General features: G+C 41.2%; 5 protein-coding genes across 8 annotated transcripts in view; 2 read left to right on the plus strand and 3 right to left on the minus strand.

The window, feature by feature from the left end:
* Window positions 1–266: 266 nt before the first annotated feature.
* dhrs3b (dehydrogenase/reductase (SDR family) member 3b) lies at window positions 267–11,083 on the minus strand. Its single transcript, XM_030728507.1, has 6 exons — window positions 10,377–11,083; window positions 6,014–6,157; window positions 5,566–5,685; window positions 4,876–5,114; window positions 2,139–2,264; window positions 267–2,036 (listed from the first exon to the last, which is right to left on the minus strand). The coding sequence occupies exons 1-6, from the start codon at window positions 10,569–10,571 to the stop codon at window positions 1,952–1,954; spliced, it is 909 nt and encodes a 302-aa protein (XP_030584367.1). The 5' UTR covers window positions 10,572–11,083; the 3' UTR covers window positions 267–1,951.
* A 962-nt stretch (window positions 11,084–12,045) lies between these two features.
* Window positions 12,046–14,958, plus strand: aadacl4 (arylacetamide deacetylase-like 4). The gene is given in 5 exon segments (XM_030730362.1): window positions 12,046–12,118; window positions 12,862–12,986; window positions 13,377–13,602; window positions 14,006–14,069; window positions 14,175–14,958. Coding segments are annotated over 5 exon segments (1,272 nt in total).
* Window positions 14,959–15,376: 418 nt separating this feature from the next.
* cfap107 (cilia and flagella associated protein 107) lies at window positions 15,377–17,500 on the plus strand. The gene is made up of 4 exons (XM_030730483.1): window positions 15,377–15,594; window positions 16,326–16,436; window positions 16,799–16,997; window positions 17,226–17,500. The coding sequence occupies exons 1-4, from the start codon at window positions 15,484–15,486 to the stop codon at window positions 17,498–17,500; spliced, it is 696 nt and encodes a 231-aa protein (XP_030586343.1). The 5' UTR covers window positions 15,377–15,483.
* Window positions 17,501–19,259: 1,759 nt separating this feature from the next.
* On the minus strand, window positions 19,260–21,624 carry klhdc7a (kelch domain containing 7A). Its single transcript, XM_030730360.1, has one exon. The coding sequence runs from the start codon at window positions 21,606–21,608 to the stop codon at window positions 19,413–19,415; it is 2,196 nt and encodes a 731-aa protein (XP_030586220.1). The 5' UTR covers window positions 21,609–21,624; the 3' UTR covers window positions 19,260–19,412.
* A 2,126-nt stretch (window positions 21,625–23,750) lies between these two features.
* Window positions 23,751–26,205, minus strand: part of igsf21a (immunoglobin superfamily, member 21a) — a 191,724-nt gene continuing 189,269 nt past the window's right edge. For 3 of the 4 annotated variants that reach the window (XM_030730367.1, XM_030730364.1, XM_030730365.1), the window contains one exon: window positions 23,751–25,288. In XM_030730367.1, coding sequence (XP_030586227.1) covers window positions 25,212–25,288 — 77 coding nt within the window. In that variant the 3' untranslated portion in view covers window positions 23,751–25,211. The remainder of the gene's footprint in view (window positions 25,289–26,205) is intronic. The other variant, XM_030730366.1, reaches the window with a different exon arrangement.

The following is a 26,205-nucleotide window of genomic DNA, read 5'->3' on the forward strand; positions in this document are numbered from 1 at the left end:
AAATTAAAACCCCTTTTTGTCAGTTAACACTAATGGTCACTATCTGTAATGAGAAAGTGGTTCATTACGGAGTTTCAGCAGTGAGATATGTGTCAAATCTGTCCTTCATCACACTGAATGGTTTTCATGTTTAGATGCTTGTGGTGTGTTTTCCTGAATCAAATGCAAACAGTTCCGACATCTTAAATCAGTTTAGTCTTTTAAAGAAAGCCCAACAAAGGCCCCGTGTGAGGTTAAAACAATTTTTATTTTTACTGCATCCCCATTTTACTGAATAAACCTCAGTGATGTCAGATCTTGGCCTCATCTCATTAACAACATTAACAAGTTCTGATATACTGTGACATCTGCAACGTCAAAGAGGTTGCGAGCTCATTCATAACTATATTTAGTTTATTGCTGCTCGTGACCTCTAATGATCCAGATTTTTTTTTTCATGTAAAGTAGCTTACCTTACCTCAAGATTACCCACTAGAGAGATAGTTAATCTCAAAGTATTTAATGGTCAGTTTATTGCATCAAATTACCTTATTAATGCACTTATTTTGGATCAGGGTATCTTTTGAAGTTTGGCTGTGTCTTTTGAATAAATACAGTTTCATTCAACATGAAATTTCTGAAATATCTTCACCTCTGAAACAGTTACAGGCTTTTATTCACTCATAGCTATGATGGAATAAGATTCTTTCCTAACTGGATGAAGTTGTATATATACTGTTAAAGTGGGAGCTGCAGGTTTACAGTTTCAACTCCAAAGTTTTTATGAGTAAGGTTTGATAATTCATCTACCAATGTTAGCCCTCCCCAGTTTTATGACATGCATTTCTACTTCTGAAATAAGAGCCTCAATCAAAAGGTAATTGTAGGACATTGGCACTGACAAATCTCATCCACAGCCGTTTCCCACAGCTTTATTCCTTTCTTTAATGCTAAAGCACTGGGACATTTTGAGATTTAATGCAGTAAAACAAGAGCCCCCATACTGTCACATCCTTTTTTCTGTAATGCAAGCCTCTCAGGTTTTGGTTATTCAAATCACATTTATATAATCTAACACAAATGTGCAGCAGTTGCAGACATCTTAAGACTGGATGATTATGAGACAAGATCATAAAAATAAAATCTGACATATTATCTTAATAAAAGACAAAAACACTCTTTATTTGAATTATTAAGGCCTTCCAATGGCTGTCTGCAATAGGTACAATAAAGTTTTTCTGGCTGATTACATTCATTGAATGCAGTTAAGACCATTGTGCACGCATGAGAAGGGCCTGACTGACTTGTTTGAGTTCATTATGTTTATTGAGATTTACACGATTCCCTGTACCATTTTCTGACAGCACAGAACAAACAGGAATATGCCCCATATGGCCCCCATGAGTGCATTTTATGTTTTGACAACATTGTCTGTCACAGTCACTGATCTCACGCTTGGAATAAATCAAAGCTGTTATCGCACTGCCATGGGAGTCAAAACCCTGATACAAAACAATGTCTACCTCCCAAGTGTTCACTTTTTCTATTTTCATCATGCACAAAGGGAGAAAGTGCAATTCTAAAACTCGATTTTATTACCTTGTTTTGATTCAAAGACATATTAAAACGGAAGAATAAAAAAAACAAAAAAAAAAACATGTAAAAAACAGACAACAAAACACGTGTCAAGAAACTCCCAGAATAACTACTGGTACAGATCTATGCATGGCTTCAGATAAAGGTGAGAACTGCAATAGTCCTCCGTACTATATACATACATGTTGGACCAGGGTGTATTGAGCAGTTCATCAATTACTTTTAACTGCAGAAGCGACACCCTTGCATGTATTCTAAGTATTTGTCGTCACACTATCACGGGGCCTCCTCCACTTTCACATGTGTAAAGGTCCACATTCCCTTCATCACGCCCAAGGACTGTTGAGGTCGCTCTCATACTGTGCACAGTCCAGGTTCATGTCCTCCCTTTGAATGTGTTCATGCAGGTGTAACTCCCAGAAAACTTGTGGATTTCTTCAAGTGCAACTTGTGGCATGAAGCTAATGAATGAAGACAGACTAGTGTCAGAATATTAAGCATGAGGTAGAGATCACTGCAATAAAAATAAGATGAAAAAAAATGAAGTCTCGAGTATCTTTTACCTTTTGAGAATGACAAGAGCGTGCATTGTCCAGGGCAGGTAGAGAAAAGCCTTGCCAGTTCTGACTGCATCGACCGTCCTCTGGGCAACTACCTCCGGTTTGAGGGGTGGAAAGAGCTGGGGGAACCTTGAGAAGGGGGAAAAAAAAAAAGATTATTCTGGGACAGTCTGGGAAGAATTTGATTGTATTTTCTAGTTTTATCTGCGAAGCCGCTGTCCATAACAAACACTTGAGCACACCTGAATTTGAAATCGTGCTGCTCTGCTTTATCTCACCGAACTGTGCATTTCATGTTTTTGACATACCCAGAACTATTACAAAACAGTGTGAAACAACTTGTTAACACACACTGAACTTTTCCAGTAGTGTGAATCTTTTATCGCGTTATACTAGGGTGCAGTTCATATCCCATAGGACAGATTTTCTGGCAATCTGGGATCTGTATGAAACTGTGCACCCATTGATCAGATACATTATACAGTGAAAGTAAAAACTTTGACCAGCTGGTGACTCCAGACAAAAAGTCAGAGGATTCCTAAACTCATTTGATTCTTCCTCTCTCTGGACTTTGAATATCAGTATAATATTTCAGAGCAATCCATCCAATAGCTCTCAAGATATTTCCTTGGGCCACAAATGTCCGCCTCACATCAGCGATACAGGGAAAGCCAGTAGGATTAACCCTGCAGGGAATATAAATGTCCAGAGTTTGCAACACATCCAAAAGTTGAGATATTTCCGTCTGAACTTAAGTGGTAGATTGACTTGATGTGTTTCCACTCAAAGAACATTTTGTTCTAGGAACTTTTTTTTCACCAAGGACTTAAAGAGTCCTTCAGGTCCACTGAGGTCCAAAGACACAAATGAGCAAATGAGTCTGTTAATGTATGGAAGAGTGAGGTCTGGTTTTACAGGTGACCTCTATAATAAATCTGGTAATGTTGCACCTTCTTGCAGTGTTCTTGGGAGGTGTGGAAATGTTTTTTGTGCATGTTAAAATGTAACTGATGTTAAAAATAACCTATTATTTTTCTGACTCACTGCTCGCTCTCTCTCTCTCCATTCATTATGTAGCTTGTTTAACCCCTGTACTCTCTTGCTCGCTCTCTCTCTCTCTCTGGCTTTATCCCCCCCCCACACACACATTGTAACCTGTGATACACCTTAAAAGGAAACAAACAGAAATATTCACAAGCCCTAGACCCAGTATTTCTGAACTATCTTGAGATATTTTTAAATAGTTCAGGACTTTTGCATGTAAAATGAATTCCTTGGAAATTAGTTCAGTCTATTCCAGGAAGCAGGTTTAGCTAAAAACTCTGGGAAACTGTTCCAGAAAGAGAGCTAACTTCAACTCTGAGTCAGTTATCGGAGTAACAGACTCTGTGGACCTAACCTGCTCGCTGGCAGGCTTTAATTCAACAAACTGAGTGTCTCTCTGGCTCCTCCCCTCCTGCCGCACCTGAACCACCTGTCTGACACTGCGATTCATTTCCTCATTCATAAAGTCGCTGTCAGAGCGTCAGAGGAGTGAATTGATTTGCAGACGTTTATGTTTTTACAAGCACCGAAATCCCAGTTAGACGTTAGTTCCTTATTTGTTTAACGTAACATGAAGCTTTTACAGTTGTTCACTCGTCAACAGGCTGTAAGGACGGAGACAGCGATGATGTCACGGATTTATAACGAGCACAGCGGCAGCTGTCAGACTGTCAGTCAGTTCCTCTGAAACATTTACTGTAGTTACTGAAGCATCACAGTTACATCACACTGATCTGTATGAAGCTTTAGACACAGAACACACTGATCAATGATCAATCATTGATCATTATTTATGTTGTGAAAGGTCACTGATGGAAAAATGTCCGGATCTTGGAGATGACGTGAATGTTTGAGTGAAGATGAGGCTGAAATGATTTTAAGACTTGAAAACAGAACTAAAAGTATTTAAAGTGACTTAAAATTTGTCAATTCACAGTACGAATCTCGACATATTTTCCACTAAAAAAAAAAAAAATCACCTAAATTGGTGATCATAGGGTCTATAACGGATCAGTAAACCATGTCCGAGTCCACTTGCACAGCAGGAGGACCCAAACGGATCAGGATCAGGGATTCAGACCGGATACGGTCCAGATCCAGTTCAGGCTCCAGTCCGGATCCGTTCATAATGGCTTCATTTTAGGATGCAATCTGCATTCTTTAATTAAAATGTCTCATCCTCGCAAAACTGCACTGAAATATTTAAAGTCTATAAAGCTGAAACATTTCTGATAACATGTTTGCCTTTACTGGTAAAACTTTACATTCATTACAGACTTGGAAAACTGCCCTGCATGTTTTCAGCTAAACTTTGACTGACCTCTGACCTTAACTGATACACAGGTCCATCAGTAAACTCAGTCTGAGCTGTTTCTCCACATTTTTATCTTCACTTTTTGTCTCCTGGTATCGGAGCTTAATTCTTTCCTCACTCAGTCAGAGTTGCTGATCTCAGAGTTGGTCAACTCAGAGTATGTTTTCAAACTCAGTTTGTTGAACCAGCTTCCTGGAATAGGGCCCTGGTCTGTAATAGGAACTCAGTGTCCCTCTAATGTTCCCACTCTCTAGAGAGCTCCTGTGGTGGACATGTTGTTAAACACTGACATCCTAAGAACAACAAAGCTAACATGGCTAAAAAGTATGAATGATGCACCTTTCCTTCCTTTTTTTTTTTTTCTCCTTTGTGTCTTCTCACCTGACTCTCATGCCCTGGAACATCTCTGTATTTGTGTGGAAAGGAAGCACAGTGGTACAGCCAACACCAGGACAGTCCAGCAGGCCCAGCGTCAGGCTCTCCATGAAGGCCAGCGACGAGGCCTTGGAAGTGCAGTAATCTATGGCCCCAGGGATCGGGGACTGGGACAGGATGGAATTAATGCATACTACATGGCCATGTTGCAGCTCCAGCATTCGAGGCAGGAAGGCTTTTGTTGTCTAAGACAAAGAAAGAAAAAGGGAGAGTGAAAGGTCGAATGAAGAAAAAAAAAATTGGAGAGGGGTGTGGAAATAGAAGGTGAAATATATTCGGCAGAGTAAAAAGAAGAACAGACAAGAGAAGCAAGCCTACACTGTAACCACGGATTAAATTTCCATTTCCATTTAGCTGATAATTGCATTTCTGTCTGCATATGACATAGTCTTTTGATCTCCATTCAAAATAAAAATGCCATGAGTTTCAAAACCCCTCTGATGTTTCAGGGGCTGAGAAGCAATTTGGAAATACCCCACTTAACCTGCCATAATAACAGTCGTGATTGACATGAAGTCTGTGGCTGCCTACTGCATATAGTGCCACGCTATAATCAAAATATTAAAATGATAAGGATAATCTCCTCACAGGAATTTCCCTACTTTTCCAGGCAAACTAGCTTTAATCAAGCCTTACCCAGAACTGCCCCATAGTGTTGATATGTTGGGATTTCAGAAGCGCGTCATCATCGCTGTCCATCAGACTCTTGCCATGGACGACTGCTGCGTTATTCACCAATATCGTAACATCGCCGACCTGAGAGTAAAAAAAAAAAAAAAGTAGAAATAAATTCAGCAATAAGAAAAAGAAAAAAAAAAAAAGCCTTGCATTTGCTGTCTGCTTTCCTGAAATGATATACTTGTACTCCACCAGAGCTGTCAACATTCCAGGCTCATATTTAGATATTTCAGATGAAGTGTAATCTATACACCAGGTGGAAGACAGAGCCGCTCAAAGCAAATATACATACAGACGAGACAGAGAGGCATCTCAGGGAAATATTTTATGATGTGTTGTGCTGTGTGCAAATAACACTTCACCCTGTGCAAGTAGCTCTATCTTTTTAAATATTAAGCTGACATACCTTTTCTCTAACCACCTTGGCCTGTTTGTAAACTTCCTCCCGATTGGCCACGTCACACAGGAAGTAATGGCACTCTGTTCCAGAGAGGGAGATTTCTTCAGCCGTCTCTTTGAGACACTTTTCTGTTCTACCCCATAGGATCACCTGGTAAATAAAAAGATTTAAAAATTCAGAAACAAACAGAGGCATGAACAGAAGCAAATTCAGTGGTAAGTGGAATAAATAGAGTTAACAGTAATCAATCAGCAATCAATATTCTACATGTGTGTAATTTTTTTTTTGACAGTACAGTGAAAATGAGTTTTTTGAATTGCAATATTCTTTTTGTTCAGAGAGAGAGAGAGAAAAAAAGAGGGCAATTTCACTCCAACAAATAGTTTCTGAGCAAGATTAAAAGGCTTGGGGGTTGCTGTGTGGATGAATTGTCTCTTCATCCACCCGGAGACTAAATGAAGGCTGGTCATTTGAGCAGGGAACATGAGGTTGGATAGAGGTGGGGGGACTAGTGATTGGGCAATTAGATCTGTCAGTCTTTGGGGTCAGGGAAAGGTAATGAAATCAGGGGGTGAGCCCTCCTCATCTCTCAAACACAAATTCTCAAAGAGATTACATGGCCTGTTGGGCAGATGAGCCCTGTCATTTCTGGTCAGGGAGTCTGAAAACAGTGCGTGTGTGAAGTGCTGAAGACGCCAGTGTGGGATCTGGCTAGTCGCCCATGACAAAGGTTAATATTTGAGCAAAAAGTCCTCTAGAAAGTGATCTTGTGTATCTAAGCGTCAGAGACCACGCGTGTGTGTGTATGTGTGTGTGTGTAAGACAGCATGTCTGTCTGCTAGGCCACGGTCCAGTCTGTCATTCCCATTGTTTTACACCAATATTTATGCATAAACATCCATTTAGTCAGTAGGCATGATGAAAGGGTCTAAGAGATCTAATTCATAAACATAACAAAAGAAATTTTAAGATTTAGTAAAAAATAAAATAAAAAATGCAAACATATACATCATTTAGCGCAGTCCCGCACAAATTAAACCAGTGACAGCACAGTTTCACACAGGGCCAATTTAAAACTCGCCCAGCGCTGGTTGAGAGCCAAGCATAACGTAGTAAGAAAAACAATATAAAAACTTTCATATTCACAATCTGGAAAAAAAAAAAAAATCCCCAAATTACTATGTTGTCAATAACTGTCCAAGGGTAATAGCAGCTGAAGTAGAACAAACACAGTCTAGAATGTGCTCTTTACGTGCTCCAGTTCTTTACCCGATCTGAAGCACTCCGAGTTTGCCTCCCTCCGTGAGTGGCCCTGGTTTGAATTGCTTTTGATTAGGTTTTCTGTTTGCTTCATTTGCAAGCCCATTTGAGTAATCAGTGAAGGCAGACAGGTCTTGATAAATAACTGAAAGCTTTTAATAGGAGTCAGGCAAACAAAGCTGACAGTTCTCATTAAAAGTCAGCACTTACATTGTGCTCTCTTGTTAAAATGTTATTTAATTCATTAAGTTTATCACCCGTCACAACATGCAGGATCCTCAGAGCAAACAAGCACCGGCCAAATTGCTATCTGGACAGAAACGTTAAGAAAACAGTTTTTAATTGACCTCGCACAAGCCCCTGTTTTCTATTGTTGATAAACTGGTGATTGTTCTTACTTGGCATGCCTAACTAGACTTAATGTCAACACATGCTGTAAGTAAAAGCCCTTTAATGAAACAAATTAATGTTGCAAAGCTTAAAACAAGACTTGAAAGATAGAGAGAGCAGATGTCACTCTATACAGACTGAGATGTCCCCAACTAACTCCAGCTGAATTACAGTGATACTCTATCTCTCAGTCCTGAATATATGGGTGGGTATGAACCCTCCTTTTCACACCCATTGTATGGGAGAGCAGAGAGGCAGCACATAGAGGGGGCAGCAGGAGTTCAGGAGGCAGTCGCCTGCCGCTGTCTAATTACTGCGGAGACAACAAGGTCAGTTGCAGGGCAATACCCAGCTGGGAGTGGTGTGCTTCCCGCCTCCAGCGCAACACAAGCACACCCACACAAACCTGTTGTCAGTGACTTGGTTTGGTTCATCTTCTTTGTAGAGATCTTTGAGTAATGTTAGCAGCTACTTAAAAAAAAAAGAAAGGAAAAAAGAACGCAAATATTTCTCCAGGGATGGTGGTCTTAAAATAATGCTAAATAATTGAAGGAACTCTGAAGAAATATAACATTTTAAGTTGTTGAGTATTTACTGGGATTGTTACGAAACACCTCTCAGTGTTACTGGTTGCCTTTTTTTCCTGGTTATTGTGTCAAAGCCTCACACTGGCACTGTTCTCCCCTAGCAGTACAAAAGAAGACATGGCTTCCCTCCTGGGTCTCCAGCTTTTTATCTTGATTAATCTACTCCATTGACATTGAAGTGAGTCTTCCTCACGGCGTGAAAAAAAAATAAAAACCTAAGCAGAGGGAAAAGAAATTCTGGCTACTAGTCACAAAGGGGCTCAAAGAGGAGTTAGCGTAAGTTCGCAGAGGTCAGCCCTATTCACCATTATCCTTTTAGCATCTCTTTAGGCAGGGAGTAATTGTCATACACATTACCACAGGTGTTGTTTTCAAAGCCTTCACACCTTGATAATGCCCAACAAAAGGGTGCTGAAAAGCATGGTGACATCCATTGTTATGCAGCTGCAAAGTGAAGCTTTTAAAATCTACTGGTTTCTTCTAGTTTGCTCCCCCAAGGAGATGGCATTGAAAGACAGAAGGAGGCAGTTAGTGTTTCATTGAGCTTTTAGCAATGTTTTCAAGCTGCTAAAATTGCACCTTAAGAGATCATCTGAGATGTGGCGCCTGTGTCACACGTATGTATAATTGCAACCCAAAGCTATCAGCTGGGCTGCTCAATGCAGGTTGAAATTACCACAATTTTCTTGCATGTATAATGATGACTCCCATCTGAGGTGATCAAAAATAGAGCTACTCTGTATTGATACATTACTGCTAAAGAGCCACCAGCGACTCATCTGGCACTCAGCTGTGTGATGTTCACTCAGTGGATCGGTAGAGAAACCACAGCTGGAAATTTTGAACTGAGGTTACCCAGACCTGCAATGAAGAGGAACTCTGTGTGTGTGTGTGTGTGTGTGTGTGTGTGTGTGTGTGTGTGTGTGTGTGTGTGTGTGTGTGTGTGTGTGTGTGTGTAGTCACCAGAGCATTTTAGGAACAAGAGGAAGCTCCTTGTTAAGGGGATGAGGGATATTGAGGGAGATGGAAGGTTAATGGTTGTGATGGATGAGGCGATTTCCAGCGAAAATATGAATGTGCAATTTATTTCTAACAGTGCATTTTTGTGGTTTATTTAAAGGGTAAACCAAGCAACTACAAATATCATGACATGGATTATTCCAACTCATGTCATCGATATAAACTGGTCATTTTCAGGTTGCCTATACATCTTGTCATACATAAAATCTACATGGAATTTGTTTCCATCTGTATAAATCAACACTGAATCTTTTTTCCTTTTACTTTGTATTATGTGTCTGAGTGTGATAACTTTGACCCACAGGTATTAGCTCATAAGAATCAGGTTTAAACCTGGTTACAGTGCATTTAAGTTGCTACAACTGGTTAAAAATGCCAACATAAACAGAATCTGTTCCTTGATTTGTTTTGCATGCACTCCACAAAAAACAAAAACAAAAAAGAAAAAGAAAATCTCACGGCCTCATGCTATCATTGAAAACAAAACCTAATCTGTCTTTTATTAAGAACATTATGGAGTCTTTTGCTGTGATATGCTGGCAGATTTTACAATCATACAGAGACTGCAGTTTCAGTCAAACTTATGCACTCAGAGAAGCATCCACATATGTAAAGGCACAGTCAGTTTCACAGCTAAATCTTTGGATAGTGCAAATGCAAATGCAAAAAAATACCCAAGACCCAAGCAGAATGAGTGTCAGCTCAGTACCACACTAAATCATATCAAGCAGCCATAAATGCTGTCCAGACCTGCCCTCCGGTTGACCCAAGCTGTTGTGCAATACCTGAACTAAAATTGAGGGCAGTGTCTCCAGTCTCACTGGACCAACTAGGCTACTTTGAGGTCATGATCCCTGCTTTTATAGAACCGTGAAACAGCAATACACTTGGGGCAGGGGAGACCAGACTGACCGGGCTACCTGGTGAGGGGTGAAGAGGATGTGGGTGGAAACTGCTGGTTTTGATACAAACTGAAAATCTACGCAAATAACAGCGCACAAATACATGGCCAAAACAGATTACTTTGAAAATAATTGAACCCACTTATTAGTAATGTACTGATTTGGAAGGAGTGGAAGGAGCAAGGTGCGTGCAACAAGTTATGGGCTTACCTTCCTGGCCCCGTGCAGGGCAAACTCTTTGGCCAGGTGTCGACCGATGCCTCTTCCTCCACCAGTGATCAATACCACCTCCTTAGTCAGGTCTTTTCTTCTGCTTGGCAACAGCGACATCAAACTTGCTCTTACTATATAATAGAGCATTTGAACCGGGAAAAGAAGCATACGACACACGCTCTTCAGCTCCATTTCGGAACGTGCTCAAGGACAGTCTGTAAGTATGTTTACGCTGCAAGTTAACGTGCACCGCAGATATCCGCCAACAGTGAACTAAGTGCACAAACAGCGACTTCTGAGCTCCTGCAACTTTACCCGCATGCAAACAGTATCATCTACAGTGTTGCATGAGTAATCCACAGGCGAAAAATGTTTTTAAAGCAGCGCTGGATGACTTGAAGCGCTCTGACAGAGTACATGCATCACGCTCTCTAAATGAGTGAGCGATCAGTCATTACGCCTGTCAACTACCGTCGAGGAGCACAAACGTGAAACACAAGTCCAGGCGACGCTCCGTAGTGTGCGCTACCTCTGTGCTTTGGTGTTGTGTTCCTGTCCTGTCCTGCCTTATATATTACCGCCTCTGCCCTGGCTCGGTACTTCCACTAGTGAGAGAACCTGGATGAACCTAAATGGGAGGTTTGTAAGGGCATTAATCCTGATTGACATGTTAAGTAGGGATGAATTTTGCTCCAGTGCCCGTCTGCCCTGACTGGTTGCGCACTTGCCTCTTCCACACCCCTTCATGTGTCTACAACAGCGTTTCTCAATTTGTGGTCGACGTCCCCCACAGCGGTCGTCCAGCGGCGAGGGCACCAGCTGGGAGCCTAAACTTTCACTTCATAATTCCGCTGATCCGAACTTCACCTCATTACATAACGCTGGCTACAGAAGAACAATGATGTTGCAATCATAGGTTTCACTGACTGTTGCAAGTCAATACAAAATATTCTTATATAATAGTGCCAGATGAATGTCAACAAGGCCTTAAGCCAGCCCCCCCAATTAAATAAATGAAACAAATAAGAGAGCAAACAAAGAATCATCTGAGCATCAAACAAACAAGCCCCTTTGTAATCTCATAATTCATATAAAAATCAGGTCTAGATAGTTCATTATCTCAAAACCTAAAGGCACATATGGTGGATCAGGTTTATATATATATATATATATATATATATATATAAACAATGTGAACGTGTTATTTGATTGCAACAGCGTGCTTGTGTACATTTGGGATGGTTTCTAACTGTTAGTTTAAAGCCCCATCAGTTGTTTGTTGTGCTATCTGTATTTTTTGAAGCTGGCTGCATTTTTCTGCATGTGACAGTGCAGTTTGGGAAATAGGTCAGCCCAGTCTCAGAAGCTTGGAAGGATGACAAACAGAAAACTGCATTAATACCTCCTAAACAAATCTTGTGAATTCATGAGTCTCGGACGAGATTCCAGCCTGTGATGTTTGGCCCTGGCACTGTGATTTTTACTGGGTAATGCTGAACACAAGACTTTCTCTGCAACTGGGATGGGTTTAGCCTCACAATGGTTGCTTTGTGCTAGGCTCGGTTACTTAGGGAAGACAGAGAGGCTCTCGGGGGCTGCTAAAAACTCCCAAGACAACATGACTCCAGATGCTGTCTTTATTTTGGAAATTTCTGAGATTTACAAAATGTAGATTCAAAGTCAAGAGCCCATTGGCACTTATGCCAAAGCATATTCTACGGAAGAGAAGTTCAATACAAGTTAGTGGATTTGCAAAAACATCATAATACATATTGCAGTCACTGGCAAATGTGTTTAAGCTGCCCACAGAATGCCACAATGTAAACAGACCGTATTTCAGAATACCCTGTTTATTTATACTCATGCTATCACTGCCATCTACAGATCAACAGTGAAAGTTCAGATAAGGGTGTTTTCAGTCAGCCTTCACTGGATGCATCTTTGAACATTTTCTTCCCTTCGACACTAGACAATAAAAATGCTCCTCATTGACACATACAGGCGTAAGCAACAGAGCTCCAATATGTTCACATAAACCTGAAAATACACACACACACATGCAGACACACACATTACAACCTTCAGAAAAATGTGAAAATGTTACTAGGTATTGGAATGTATTTTAATAGGAACTATGGAAATGCAGGTAATTAAGAAGCTGCTTTATTAACATAAAAATATTTTGTGCAGTATCCATAGTGGCACAATATGGTTTCTTCGGGAAACATGTAATTAGTTTGACTACGTAGTCATAAAATATGTTGAAGAATATAATTATTTTCCCGGGCAGTAGGCAGCTAAAAATGTCATTAAGAGCAAGGTCAGAATGCATTGCAAGCGGTTGTGGGAGGGGTGAAAAGAGGCTGAAAGCAGGTACATAAAACATTTACTCCTAATGACTTACCTTCAGCAGAGCAGACCAGCAACACCATGGACATCAGCTCGGCAATTTTAATAATTGGCTTCGCTGCTCTTGTTGCAGCCTTCCTTCTTCTGGTAATTGGACTTGTATACTCTGAGCTGATGAATTCAGACATTCCTTGTGGGGTTGCAAATAGTGGGAAACTACACATGGTTCATGGATTATTTGTTGGTACTGCAGTCATGGTGAGTATCAGTATTTGTAAAAGTGTTGGTGCTTATTTTTTTTTTAGGTTTTCTGCATGTAACTGGGTCTGTTTTAGCCAACCTTTTTTAAATATTCAACTTATTCTTTAGGGTAAATGCCTCTTGTGGAGAATATAAATGGACTCTGTTAGGTCATATATGGATATCCTTCCTTTGTCCTCCAACACCTGATAAAGCCTAGATCAGAGAAATTTTAGATAAGAAATCATATCCAACAAAGGTGCAAAGACAAAGTCACGTTTTCCGCTTCTTTGATGTTGTCATAAACGTTTTTTTCAACCGAATAACCTTGAGTTTGACTTTCCCTATCAGGACTGTATATATTTTTGTCTCCTATTTGTTATAAATCTGTTGTTTCTCTCCTGTCAGGGTCGGATTCTACATCGACTGGGCATTTGTCATCAGGTCAGCTTTGCCCGATGGTTTGTGGCCTGTTTTCTGACTCGCCTGAAACAAGTTCCTGCAGGTCTGCGAGTGAAGGACATGAAGTTTTCGGAGGTGCCAGTGCGAATATATGAACCCACCTCTGTGTGTGAGGGCTTGAGGAGAGGTCTCATGTATTTCCATGGAGGCGGATGGATACTGGGCAGTATAGGTAGATGATGCTCCAGTCATTTACTTAACCAAACTGAAATAGAAATACTCAAATACAAGTAAAACTTAAAAGGCCAAAAGTTAAAATCAGTAATTTTATGGCCATAGAGATGAGATACATTCACAAAAATAATTAGAATCTGCAAAATAACAGAACCCTGAACTATAAGTAAAAGCTACACTATTGCCATTTGAGAGGTGTTGGAGGATAAGAAATTTTCAAAACGCAGAAATAGTCTGAAAATTGTACTTAAATATAAAACTTTTCCACTATGAATGTGTGAGATCAGCACAGATCAGCACAGAAAGGACCCAAAGTGTCACCTCCTGTTTGTGGTTATTTGTGGCGTCTTATATGAGACAAAAATCTATTTTAATAACTGTATCCTACTAATCCTGAACAGATTCTGTTGATGAAGTCTGTCGGCATATTGCCATCGAATCTGACACCACTGTGATTTCTGTTGGGTATTTACACATTTTTCTCTACTCCACATAAAAATAACACATCTATTTTGTCTACCATGGAGCCGCAACTTAATCAACTGCTCCTTTTCCTTTCACCCCTCTTAGGTACCGATTAGCCCCTGAGCACAGGTATCCTGCCCAACTGGATGATTGCGAAAAAGCAACGAACCACTTCCTGTCTGTGGCCGAGACAGAGTTCGGGGTGGACTCTCACAGAGTTGCAGTTGGAGGGGACAGCACTGGGGCTAACCTGGCAGCAGCACTGTGCCAAAGGCTGGCGTGGAGTGAGGACCGACATCTGCCATTCCCCTGTGCTCAGGTCCTCATTTACCCAGCCCTGCAGATGGCAGATTTCAACTTGCCTTCATACCAGCAAAATCATGCTGTGCCCATATTGTTTCGTGGCCGGATGGCATTCTACTTCCTGCAATATCTCAATGGAGACGTTTCTCTGTGCCAAGAAGTGTTGGAAGGTAACCATGTCCCCACTGAGCTCAGGCCACGCTACGAAGCATGGTTATCCCCTTCCAGCTTACCTCCTGAGTGCCTTGCACGCGGTTTCTATAAGCACCCAACCCCAGAATATGATGCAGAGGCGTATCACGCAATTAAAGCTGGTTTGGAACCTGAGGTTTCACCTTTACTGGCAGACGATGCTCTCATTCAGAAAACCCCGCAAACTTTCATCCTTACCTGTGAATATGATGTCCTGAGGGATGATGGGATTCTTTATAGGAAGCGGCTGCTGGACCTGGGAAAAGATGTCACCTGGCAGCATGTGATAGATGGCTTTCATGGCATGATTAACTTTTTTAACCAGGGCTGGCTCACCTTTCCCTCTGCGGTGCAGGTTGTGGATAGTGTTGTTCACTATATAAAAACACTGTGAAGATAATAAACACGATCCTGCGATAAACTTTATTCTACTTTCTGTCTTGTTTTACATTTTAATAAACAAACGCGCCTCCAGTGTTCATCATTATCATTATACTGTTCACAGAAGGTATCCCCCCACCCACCCACCTACACACACACACACACACACACTTCAATAAATAAAACCAGTCTTATTCCAAAATGAGAAGTAGCCCGAGGACTCCAAGTCTGCATATAATTTCTGGCACCTTTTTAACGATACAGAGCAGCCAGCTAAAAGGTAAATGTCACTCCTTAGCTGCAAGAGATGTATTTCCTTTTAACAAAGATGTAAGACATTTTCTATTTGCTTCTAGGACACTCTGCTTGCTTTACCTACAGTGTTTGCTGTACCCATGGCAACAGAGCTCTATTTCCCCTCTGCTGCTGAAGCGATTATATGGTCAGGTGAATACACCTACGTGCTATCCGTTTGACTAGTTAAACTAGCTCTAACAGGGCTTTAGATTTCCCAGGTGTGTTTGATACCAGGCAAAGTATGACCCAAAGAGCTAAGGCAGAGGATAAATGGGCCCAAACTGGATGGAGAATAGAGCAGAAGTATGCAAACAAAGTGTTGTTAGGCAACTGGGCTGAAGAAAGACTTCAGGTAGGCATATTGTCTGTTTACGACTTATAATGCTTTAATCTTCAGTGTGACAGTACAGCATTTGATCAAATGTTATCAGAGAGCAGTAGCTCAGGGCAGAATATATCACAGTGCCAGTATGAGATCATCCATCCAGCCATCCATTTTCTTTCGCTTATCCAACTCAGGGTCGCAGAGAGGGGGGGGGCAGGTACATCGTGGACAGGTTGCCAGCCTGTCGCAGGGCTAACACAGAGAGACACACAACCATTCACACTCACATTCACACCTACTGGTAATTTAGAATCACCAATTAACCTGACAATATGAAAACATGATTTTCCAATTTAAACATACAACTTCACTTCTGTCTGAGAACAGACTTTTTATGTCTTTTCATGCTGTGTCCAAAACATAATACTACACTAACGGCAGTCTGCCAACATTATTTTAGAATCTCAGTTGGTAGTCAAATCTATAACAAAGTGATTAGGCAGCCTCAGTTCAGCTGCATCAGCATGGCCTCCTGGTGGGCGAGAGCTGCAGACTAATTGCATTGATGTGAGTTTCAGCCATGGGCTGCTGGTTCAGGATTTGAGAGGAGAAATGACTTAAGGAATACTGTACAGCAGTGCAGGTCAATAGTGAAATGTGAGCTCTGCTGATCCTTATGCTGGGATCATTGCTCAAGTCCCTGTATAGCCCCTCTTGCTCAGTCCTCTTGTGATGTGTGTTTATTCTGTCCGACACAGTTCACTCGAAAGCCAAAGATAGCCTACAGCACCAGTTGTGTAGACTACCGGCCCCACTGGGATTTCAAGCCAGACATCTCCGAGAGAAGATCTGCCCTGCTGAGAGCTGAGGTCAGCCTTTAACTGCTCATTCATGGTATTATCGCCAATTGAATGCCTGTCAAAAGCCTGCGAGTCAGGGTTTTTTCTCTAGTGTGTGAACACTTCTGCATAATATTGATGGCCAAGATAAAGGCCTATGATAAAACTCTTTATGAAAGCAAGTTTCTGGTTAGACTCAGCAGCAACATAAATGTGTAAATCATCAGTCCTATGGGGACATACTATGAGGTTTAGCTGGAGCAATTTGCTGCTGTCACATGGTGAGCCTCTTGAAAATTATTGAAAAAGAATAGGTCATGCCCTCTATATCTTAATCCAGTGAAGGCCACTGTGTGCAAGCTAAGCCAAGATCTCTGTATATTTTTATCCAGGGGCTTCCATCTAAGATGATTTTCGGCCAGTGTGACCCACCATCCTCACACTATCTGGTCACACAGTATGAGGAAAGCTACGGGCATAACCATACCAATGCTGTGCCCACTCTGCAATACAGACATACAGACAACTTGATAAAAAAGCACAGGAGGTCTGACCAGATGACTTCTGTGCCATGCCAGCTTTTGCAAGAAGGTAGAGATTGTACATGGGAAATGATTTTGTATATTAAACCTTTACAAGGGTTATGAGTGCAGTGCAAATATAAGTGCATTAAATCTTGTATGAGCGAAACACATCAGCAGTTGTGCTCATGAACAATTAAATCAGGGTGGCCCCAGATACTTTTTATAGTTCCAAATCAGTCACAGATGTAATTAATGGCTGCACTAACACGGCAGTTAATGGGCTCTTCTTTTACAGCACTTCCAAACAACTTTGGCCCGCTGCAGCCTGCAAATCACCATTTTGAAATACAGCAGTCACACCTTCCATCTCTGACTGAGTACAGGTCAGCATACCAGAGGCACCCACTTAGTGCCTTCTGCCAGAGCCGCTTTGCCAAGGCTTCACGCATGCTCTCCAGCCACCTCTATGGAGCCAGTCATAACAACAAGGACCTGGATCTGAGACAGCACTTGATCCTACAAGTCCCAGATCATTGTCTCAGTGTATGTCCACCATCACAACAGGCTTAGTTTCAGTATTGTAGCTATGAAACTGCCTCAGATGCCGCTGGTTAATCTAGAAGCTATGCACAGTATGGCCCTGCTTTGCGGATTCCCTTTTTACATAGTTGGCAACAGGAAAAACCCTAAGTCAACAGAGCATTTGGGGAAGTCAAATGGATTTAAAAAAATTAAAGATGATTCTCATTATCTTGTGAGGACTATTGTAGATTTACACTGGTGAGCTGTTTTAGCATTTATATGTGTGGGTGGGAGAAAGGGAGGGGGCTATAAATTATCTCCACCATTTCATAGTATAATTACATGCAAATTCTTTCTCTGCACAGCATGCATCTAAAACTGGAAATGGGCTGCTAGTATTACTCTAGATACTCTGTGGGAAAATGTAAATAAATTAAAAAATGCTGTTGATGCCAGAACTGACCTGGGTATTTAGGTAAAACAGAAGCAATGAGTCATCCAAGGCAGTGTCTGAAGGGATGTGTCTAACTCCCATTCCATTAGGTGTTTAATTACAGGGAATCAAAGTGTTTAATTAGGAAGAATCAAAGATGCTTATGTTTGATGGTCAACCATCTGCGTCTGCCTCCCTTTTTCCCACTTGCTTGCTGCCTTCCAGTGTAGCTCTGTTTCACCCACTGTTAGCTACTTAGTCTCTCTACTGTGCTGCTGATGCCTGCGTGTCACATGACACCCTTGGGTTATGGGAAATCTTCAACTCTTCTTACCAAAGAGCTGCTGCATTTGCCTCTGAGCCACATGATGGTGCTATAACAGCACGTCACTCTCAATGTCTTTTAAGTCCTTGCCTTAACAGTCTGTACACTGAGAGACTTAATTGTAAATCAGGAAACAATGAGGGATTTAATATTTGCATCATTCTTATGCATATTCAGTTGTTAGTGTAATCAACACAGTAAAATAAACCGCACGTGTTTAGATCGCTCTTATTCTATTACTGGTTATAAGTCAGACAAATACTGGAATAGACATCTTGGTTAATAGAATTAGTCACTAAGTGTGGATTAATATTCACTGAATGACAAATTTATATATTTCTCTGATGTTTATGAAACAATAGATAACAAAGTGAAGACATTATTTGGTACAATGAACAAAGAATCTTCTTATTCAAGATGAAAACAAATACATGTCTTTCTGGCCACGTAGGTGACTGAAATGATAAAAATAACTACAAGTCTGAGTGTTTCAGTGCAGTGAGAAATGCTTTAGAAGCTTACCTATTCATAATGTATGACATACCCATTTACATCATGTCATATCTAAAGAGCAACAGTAAGTAATGACATCGTATTCAGGCCACTGTGTAAATGATATTTGTGCCCTACACAAGGGTACATAGTAATAGATGAAAATTGTATTGTTAAATTCTCTTTCAGTTAGTGTTGAGTGATCTCATTTTCTCTCAGAGGTTTTTTTTTTTTATTATAAATTATGTTTACATTAAAGAGACAGAGCATCTGGGATGATATAAAACTAACATAATAGCAGGAAGGAGTGGCAAATCAAAGTAGCAAACAGTTTCAATGGCAGCACACCCTGTGTAAATCTAGGTAAACAGTGTTTGACTACCATTAAGAGTCTTATAATTTACTTCTATTGCCAAGGATGAGACATGAGAAAAACACAATTCCTTGTGTAATACGCAATCCACTGAAAATAAAGTTCTTTGAAAAACAGATGTTTTTTGGCTGTGTGGAAAGGGGATCTTAATAACATTTCAGAAACGACAGAAAAGCGGTTGCAATTTTGCAATGAAATTTGGGGCTGGGTTGAGCTGAACATAAAGCTGACCAAAGCAAAACTCACCCAGTCAACAATAAACTTGATGTAAAGCACGCTCTTGTAAGGATGCTCAATCACAATCTAATCTTACCATCAATGGAAAATTTAATCCTCATTACACACTAGTCTGCCGAGGTTTCTTATCAGGTAGAGAAAGAATAAAGGGGAAAAGTATGCCCTTGGCTGCAGAGAGGATGCTCAGATCCTCATCTGTGAAGGCAGGCGAGATCTCATCAGCCTCGAACCTCATGGTGAACTGGCGGCTGACACAATATACTGTGTCATCCATCGCGACACACTGAAAGGCAGGGCAGTGCAGAAGCCGTTTAGAGCTGCACTCATACCACAGTCGGGCCACTGTATGGTAGCGGTACACACTGACACCCAGGATTGGATTAACATCAAACCGATACAGAAATCTTCCCACAGCCACCATATCTACGGTTTTGTCTTTGCTCCCAACTGTGAGGCCTGGCCTCCAGGTGTTGGTTCTGGGGTTGTAGCGCAGTAGCATATATTTAAGAGTACCCCCAGAAACAAAAAGCTCTCCATTGCATACTGTGACATGGTGTGCCACGGCGAATGTATCATTAGGCAGAGGAGCCACAAATGTCCATCTGTCCAATCGTGGGTCGTAACGCTCCACTGTGGAGAGGCACTCTCCTCCAATTGCGTAGATGTAGCCCTCCAGTGCTGCCAGTTTGCAGCGGGGCCTGGCTTCATTCATAGGAGTGATCTCTTTCCAAATGGATGTCAAAGGATTGTAGCAGAACACTCGCTTTGAGGGTGTCATTTCTCTGTCTGTGCCTTGGCAGCCTACTGCCACAAATAAGTAGTTATCCATTGTGCACATAGCACAGGCTTTGGAGATGACCTCCTGTGGGATTAGGCAGAGTCTTTGCCAAGTGTCTTTGTAGTCATCATAATAGTACACTGCACTTGATGTCCTCCTCTGCTCTGATGTTGCTCTGTGCCCTTCAGTGTTGCTGACCCAGTCTTGAGGATCCATATCTGCAACCACGACAAACCTTTTCCCCCTCATTCTCTGCTTCTGGATTTGTTCCCGCTCACCAGCCATTAGCTGCCCATAAAGCTTGGGATCCCTGAGCACATGGAGGTAGTTATCTGACATAACCCCCAGGGCTGCTTGCTGCAAAGATTTCTGGCCACGTTTCTTAGCAGAGCACAGTGTCTCCAAACAATTACCCAGATCAAGCTTGCTCTTCAAGATTTCTAAATCTGTGTCATCAAGAATTTTTGCTGGAAGGTCTAAAAATGGAGCCCCTGCTACAGTCTCTTTATCTACGATTTTGCTGTCTGTAGTAGGACTGATAATCGGGTGAACAGAGACAGACTCATCACCAGTTGTAGTCAGAGAGTGAGTCTCTGGAGTTGAGGCTCTTGAAGTTAGAAAAGGGATTGAAAGCTCTGATTCCTGTGCCGCAGACAGATAGCTTTCTTTGCGTAAGAGTGCAGGCCTTGCAGGGTGTCTCAGCTTGAGGCATCCCGGTGAGGAGCCATCTTTTTCAGTGCTTTGTGGTGAACCCAGATCACGGAAAGTGATGGGGCTTAAAGATGATGGAGACTCTGTGAAACTGTTGCCACTGCTTCCAGAGTGAGAAGACGACTCAACGTAGTATTCGTATATCTTTCCATGCACAATCTGGTCCCCTTTTCCTTCCAGCACTATGTTTGCATCTTCCACTTTAATCTCTGCCTTGGAGAGGAACCTGGAGTAGGACCCTTGGCTCTCCAGGTCCTGCCTTAACTCCCTGCCCACACCGACACTTCCCTCCAGCTTCTGCAAAAAGCAAGGGGAGCGCCGCCCTGTTGTACTGATCATTCCGCTCTCTTTTGGATCAGGAAGTTTCAGAGCGGATCCAAACAAGTTATTACTGGCGACAACCTGTGCCTGGTTTTCATAAGCGCGTATTTCTTCTTGGTCATTGTTTGACACGAATGCATCCTCACTTGTTTTAACCTGATGTGGAAGAGTCTCTGCTGGTGTCTCCTTGGTGCTGTCAGATGTCAAGTCATCAGTACCTGAGTCTGCTAGTAAGGGTCTGGATTGATGGCCCCCATCATCTGTCTCATCTTTTGGTAAGCTTTGATGCTGAAGTGTTGTCTTGCGCTTTTGGCTGGTTGCATTTCCTGGCTCTTGGTCGTTGACACGGAGCTGTATTCTTGTTACATGCCTGGAGCTGTAGAACCTGTAGGCCCAGGAAACCAGTAGCACTGCAGCCACAGAGACACTAAGTTTCCACAGCAGCTGCATATCAAACTGGACTCCCAAAAGCTCCGCAATGGGCATAGCTGTAGCAGCGATGGTGGCGATAGTTGGTTGACTGATCCTATTGAATGTTATTGTCAATGCGCCTCAGCTGATAGTAACTGTATGACTGTCATTGTAAAAGAGCTGCTGTGATCTGATGACTGTGCCTCTGTGTTCAAAGGATCAAGTGTAAAATGATAGCTCTTGAGGTGCAATTTGCATCACCGGCTCCGCAGAGGCGGGGCCCTTTCATGCACCACCTGTGGCTAGTCACATGCAGCTTCAGTAACTATACATGGAATATGTAAATACGCCATAGATCAATATTTGGTTATGACATTTGTTGACTCAACCCATCTTTTTCCCACAACGATCCAAATGAATAACGTTACCGCAATATTAATCCTTACTTTGTAGAGTTATGCTTCTGTTGCTGCATCTTTTTCTTGCTGTTTACATCAGCAGTTTATTATGTAAATATCTAAAAATATTCCCCACAAAATACTGATAGATCATTCTTCTTAACTTGATCAAACATACTTCTAGAGCTGCAGAAGGAAAGCATGGTTTGAATAAAGGGTGGGGAGTAATGATAAGTGACATTTATCAAATACTTATTAACCAGGATACATCTGTTTGCACAGCCATGCTCCATATTAAAGGTCCTTTTCTGTGCCAGCACAGATGCTTAAATTATTCTGTATTAAGATGAGCTGAAGATTAGTATCAGAGACTTAAATGACAGTCACATGGTATTATAAACACAAGGAACTGCACAGAGCTCCATCTGAATAATAGAAGCATGCAAATAAAATGGGAAGTGTGTATACATAAACTTGGGAGTGGCATTCATTTCGATACACTACACTAGATTCAAACATGTATTTGTGTCTCGTGGGAGTCTTGTCACTCACTTGCTGCTGTCAGGCTGCCATTTGTGCTGTTGATAACACAGTAGCAAGGCTGTGGTCAACAACAAAATAGTATTTATCTTAACAGCACTTTTAGAAGCATTGTTAAGCCGCATCACGTGGGGACTCGTGTAGAGGGTGTGTCGGGTTTCCTTGCTCACACTGGCAGTGTTTGGTCATTTGATACGCAAGCCTGCAGACAACAAAAAAGAAACTGGATTCTGCAAGCACAGTTGCCTCCTGAATAATTCACAAATGGACTACAGAGGCAGCTTCTTGTCCCCACTGCTGCTTCCAGCTCCAGGTGGAGCATTCAGATGATTGCTGTGTGTATTGTTGAGGTGCTTTCACTTCCTCTTGTTTATACCACGAGCACGTGACTGAACATAAACATAACAAAGCATAGTGATTGAACATATAAAGCTTATTTAATAGATTCTTCCTTATGAGCAAATTTTTCTTTTAGCTTAACAGGAAATGTAAGAAACCAACATATTTAACGGCTCTTATTTATTGTCTGCTGGATATTTTCGCTCCATGATAGCTTCGCTATTAATTAATTTATGAATACTTACTATTAACATGTGAACAACAGTGCCACACCCTTGTCCACAAACTAGTTAGGATGGACTTCTTCTGGTGTGATGATTAAATCATATAAAGCCAACTGGCACATTGTGTTGTACTCAGAAATGGATCCATTTTGCTCACTTGAATGTGGAATGAGTGAGTGAAAGCAAAAAGAAGTGCCTCTTGAATAAAAATTACAATGATAGCCGAGTTAGAATACTATACAGTGGGTGGACAAGGATTCGTGCCCTTTGCTTCCCTTCCCAGATAAAAATTCATTCACAGCACATATGACTATTTGTTAATAATGTTTGTGCTCGGCAGCTCTCATCTCCCGAATGCAGTATGCAATATAGATAGTTCTTTGGCAAGGAGAGCTGATATCCCAAACAGATAGGTCTATCCCTTCTGTTCAACTAAGCTTTAAAATCTCGCCGCTTACCTCCCACCTGGTTTAAACCTTAATCCCTTAATACATGTTGGGTCCTTAGAATAGCTTAAATTGCAATTCTTGTGAAGTCCAAAAAATGCAGGATTACGCTGCATTAAGCCATCCTTCACTGAAAGGCCACAAACTGCAAAGAGTTAATCGCAATGTCAGAATCTCCTTCAAAAACCATACTGGGGTCCATATAATCAGAAATAATAAAAAACAAGTCTTTTTCTCTTGGTACAGACTTGATCAGCACACTTTCTTATACACTTTCCTGATACGGTGGGATTTTATTTAAATAATTTCAACAGTTCTTTCAACCATACTGATTAGCAGGTGTGTTTAACATGAGTTATAATGCTGCGTATTACCGTACACAGCATTAAAAGAGGCAGGACGGTAAAAATCATTTGCTGCTGAACACGTGAAATGCTTTTGAACACCGTTTTAAGCAAAGTCAAGGCTTTTGAGTTTTATCATCTCTCCATTTTAATAGAGGTGAAATGAAACAAATGCAACAACCCTGTATACACAAGCTGCCTCAGGTGAACTCCTCCCCGGGATGGCGGCTAAAATGATCCTACTAGTACTGTAAATGTCTGGGTAAGAGTTACGTATTGTACACAATGTAGGTCACTTAAGATAGTATGTCACAAGTAAATTACTGGATTACAGGCCAGTGACAATGAGTCGCAGTGCTGTCATTTGCAACACACCAAAAGGAGAAAGAATCTTCAAACGTCACATGCACCACAACCCCAAAACAGCAGACATATGTTAGATACTTTTTACTCTGTCCTTGGAGACCTGCCATATAGATATAAAAAGCCCAAATGAGAAACAAAAAGGCTGTTAATGTTTCCATCCTGTTCAGCCAAGAATTATCTCTGAAAACAGAGTTGAATGAAGTACAAACAAGGGCGGAGGAGTGTTAACTCCAATTATTTCAGCAACCATCCCTCACCATAACCCATATAACCTCTTTTAATTATTTTTCAGTATTTACACTGATGTACACAAAATACACTCAAAAATGAGATTTTTTTTTTCTAGTTTCTGCATTTATGCATTTAAATCCTCTTGTACATTCTGAGCCATCAGAAAGGAAAAAAAAAAAAAAGAAATTTGTATATTAATAAAAAAGAGAGCTTCTGTATTTATTCTCCCGTGGTTTTTCAGCTCGCTCCTTGTCAGGTGCATCCCAGGATATGTTGCGGGTGTGGTTGATGGGCCGGCGCAGTCTGAAATCAGTTCCATTTGTCACATTTCAGTCAACATCAATAATATTTGGAGTCAAAAATAAAATCCAAATGCTTTTTTTTCTTTTCCATTTTAAATCAACTGATTTTTATTGGTCAACAGGCAGACGTGGGACAAGAAAGAAAAAAAGGTGTAACTGGGCGGGGCTATATAGGAGGTGATAACTGTCATATTCATCATGTTGTTCTTTTGATATCATTATCTTGGTTATTATTTTGTTACAAAAACAGTGTCGAGCCATCACGCGGTGGCTGTTTCCTGATTGACTGACGTATGCAGGGTCTGTTGATGACTGGAGAAGGCTTGCGGGACCGTGGAAATTGTGTTTTGTGTGTGTGTGTGTGTGTGTGTGTGTGTGTGTGTGTGTGTGTGTGTGTGTGTTTCCGTGTGCATGTATTGATGTTACATAAGAAGGGCAAGTATGTGTGTGTGTCTGTGTGTGAGTGAGAATGTCTTAGATGAGAGGTTTCACGTCAGTTCCACTGTCACTGTGAGGACAAGCGCCATCCACGTTAGTCCAAGCACGTCCATGCGGGGCGCTTCATCTGCAAACACCAAAGAAAAAAGCCCATCAGAGAGAACGTCGTTCATCATTTCAAGTATTACAGTACATTAATTGGAAAATAAATAGCAATTTTTCATTTGTCGTTTTAAACCAACCACTGTGCATTTGGTCTGAATTACATTCATGCTTGAAATGGATAAATATATGTTATATAGAATAAAATAGGACTTTTTATTCCTAAGCTTTTACTCAACTGAAAACAATCAAATGAACTCTTGTGACGGCATCATAACAGCTGCCAGTGAGTTTTCCCACCAGGCTTATTGTAGAAAATATTTAATGTTGATACATCAGACAAAGATACCTGTGAGAGTAACAAATACATTTAAGAACACAAAAGACTAAATTATCAGAGCTTAAAGTGGCTCAAGGCCTATGCCAGGTGCCCTTTACCCAGTACTCATGGGTGAAGCGACACCAGCCTCCAAAGCTGATCTGTTAAGTTTTGGGACTGTATCTTTCGAGTACCCATCTGAAAGTGCTTCAAATCACTTATGTGACAGATCCAGCTATAACAGGCATCCCCACGACCACATTTTGCCACGGTGACACAAGGACAGTTGGACAGACTCACAAGGTGAATGCAACAGTAGCCACACCGCTATGGCTTATAAAATAGCTGATGGCACACACATAACCTGTTTTAACCAGACTGTTACTTATAGACAGAGACTTTGCTCCATCAAAGAAACATTTCTTCTCTAAATGTCTCAGCTCAGGTGGTTTGAAATCACTTGAGCTACAGCTGCAATCAACATTATTTAGCCCCGCTGAGCTGTTAAGGGTTTACGTATTAAACCTTCCAAAGATGTTTATACATTTTTATAATTGCATTTGAGTCGAGAAACAAAAATTAACAGTGAAAATGTTTAACGTAACCTTTTGAAGTTGGAAGAC

This window comes from Archocentrus centrarchus, chromosome 5 (genome assembly GCF_007364275.1).
Source record: "Archocentrus centrarchus isolate MPI-CPG fArcCen1 chromosome 5, fArcCen1, whole genome shotgun sequence".
Lineage (NCBI taxonomy): Eukaryota > Metazoa > Chordata > Actinopteri > Cichliformes > Cichlidae > Archocentrus > Archocentrus centrarchus.

Bases quoted from the DNA above. Each gene is read 5' to 3' on its own strand.
- dhrs3b (XM_030728507.1), bottom strand. From the start codon at position 10,571: ATGGAGCTGAAGAGCGTGTGTCGTATGCTTCTTTTCCCGGTTCAAATG. The intron at 6,158-10,376 runs GTAAGCCCATAA...TTTATTTACCAG, and splicing joins CCCTGCACGGGGCCAGGAAG to GTGATCCTATGGGGTAGAAC. The intron at 5,686-6,013 runs GTATGTCAGCTT...TTTTACTCTCAG, and splicing joins CCAAGGTGGTTAGAGAAAAG to GTCGGCGATGTTACGATATT.
- cfap107 (XM_030730483.1), top strand. From the start codon at position 15,484: ATGACCCAAAGAGCTAAGGCAGAGGATAAATGGGCCCAAACTGGATGG. The intron at 15,595-16,325 runs GTAGGCATATTG...TGTCCGACACAG, and splicing joins GGGCTGAAGAAAGACTTCAG to TTCACTCGAAAGCCAAAGAT. The intron at 16,437-16,798 runs GTCAGCCTTTAA...ATTTTTATCCAG, and splicing joins CTGCCCTGCTGAGAGCTGAG to GGGCTTCCATCTAAGATGAT.
- klhdc7a (XM_030730360.1), bottom strand. From the start codon at position 21,608: ATGCCCATTGCGGAGCTTTTGGGAGTCCAGTTTGATATGCAGCTGCTG.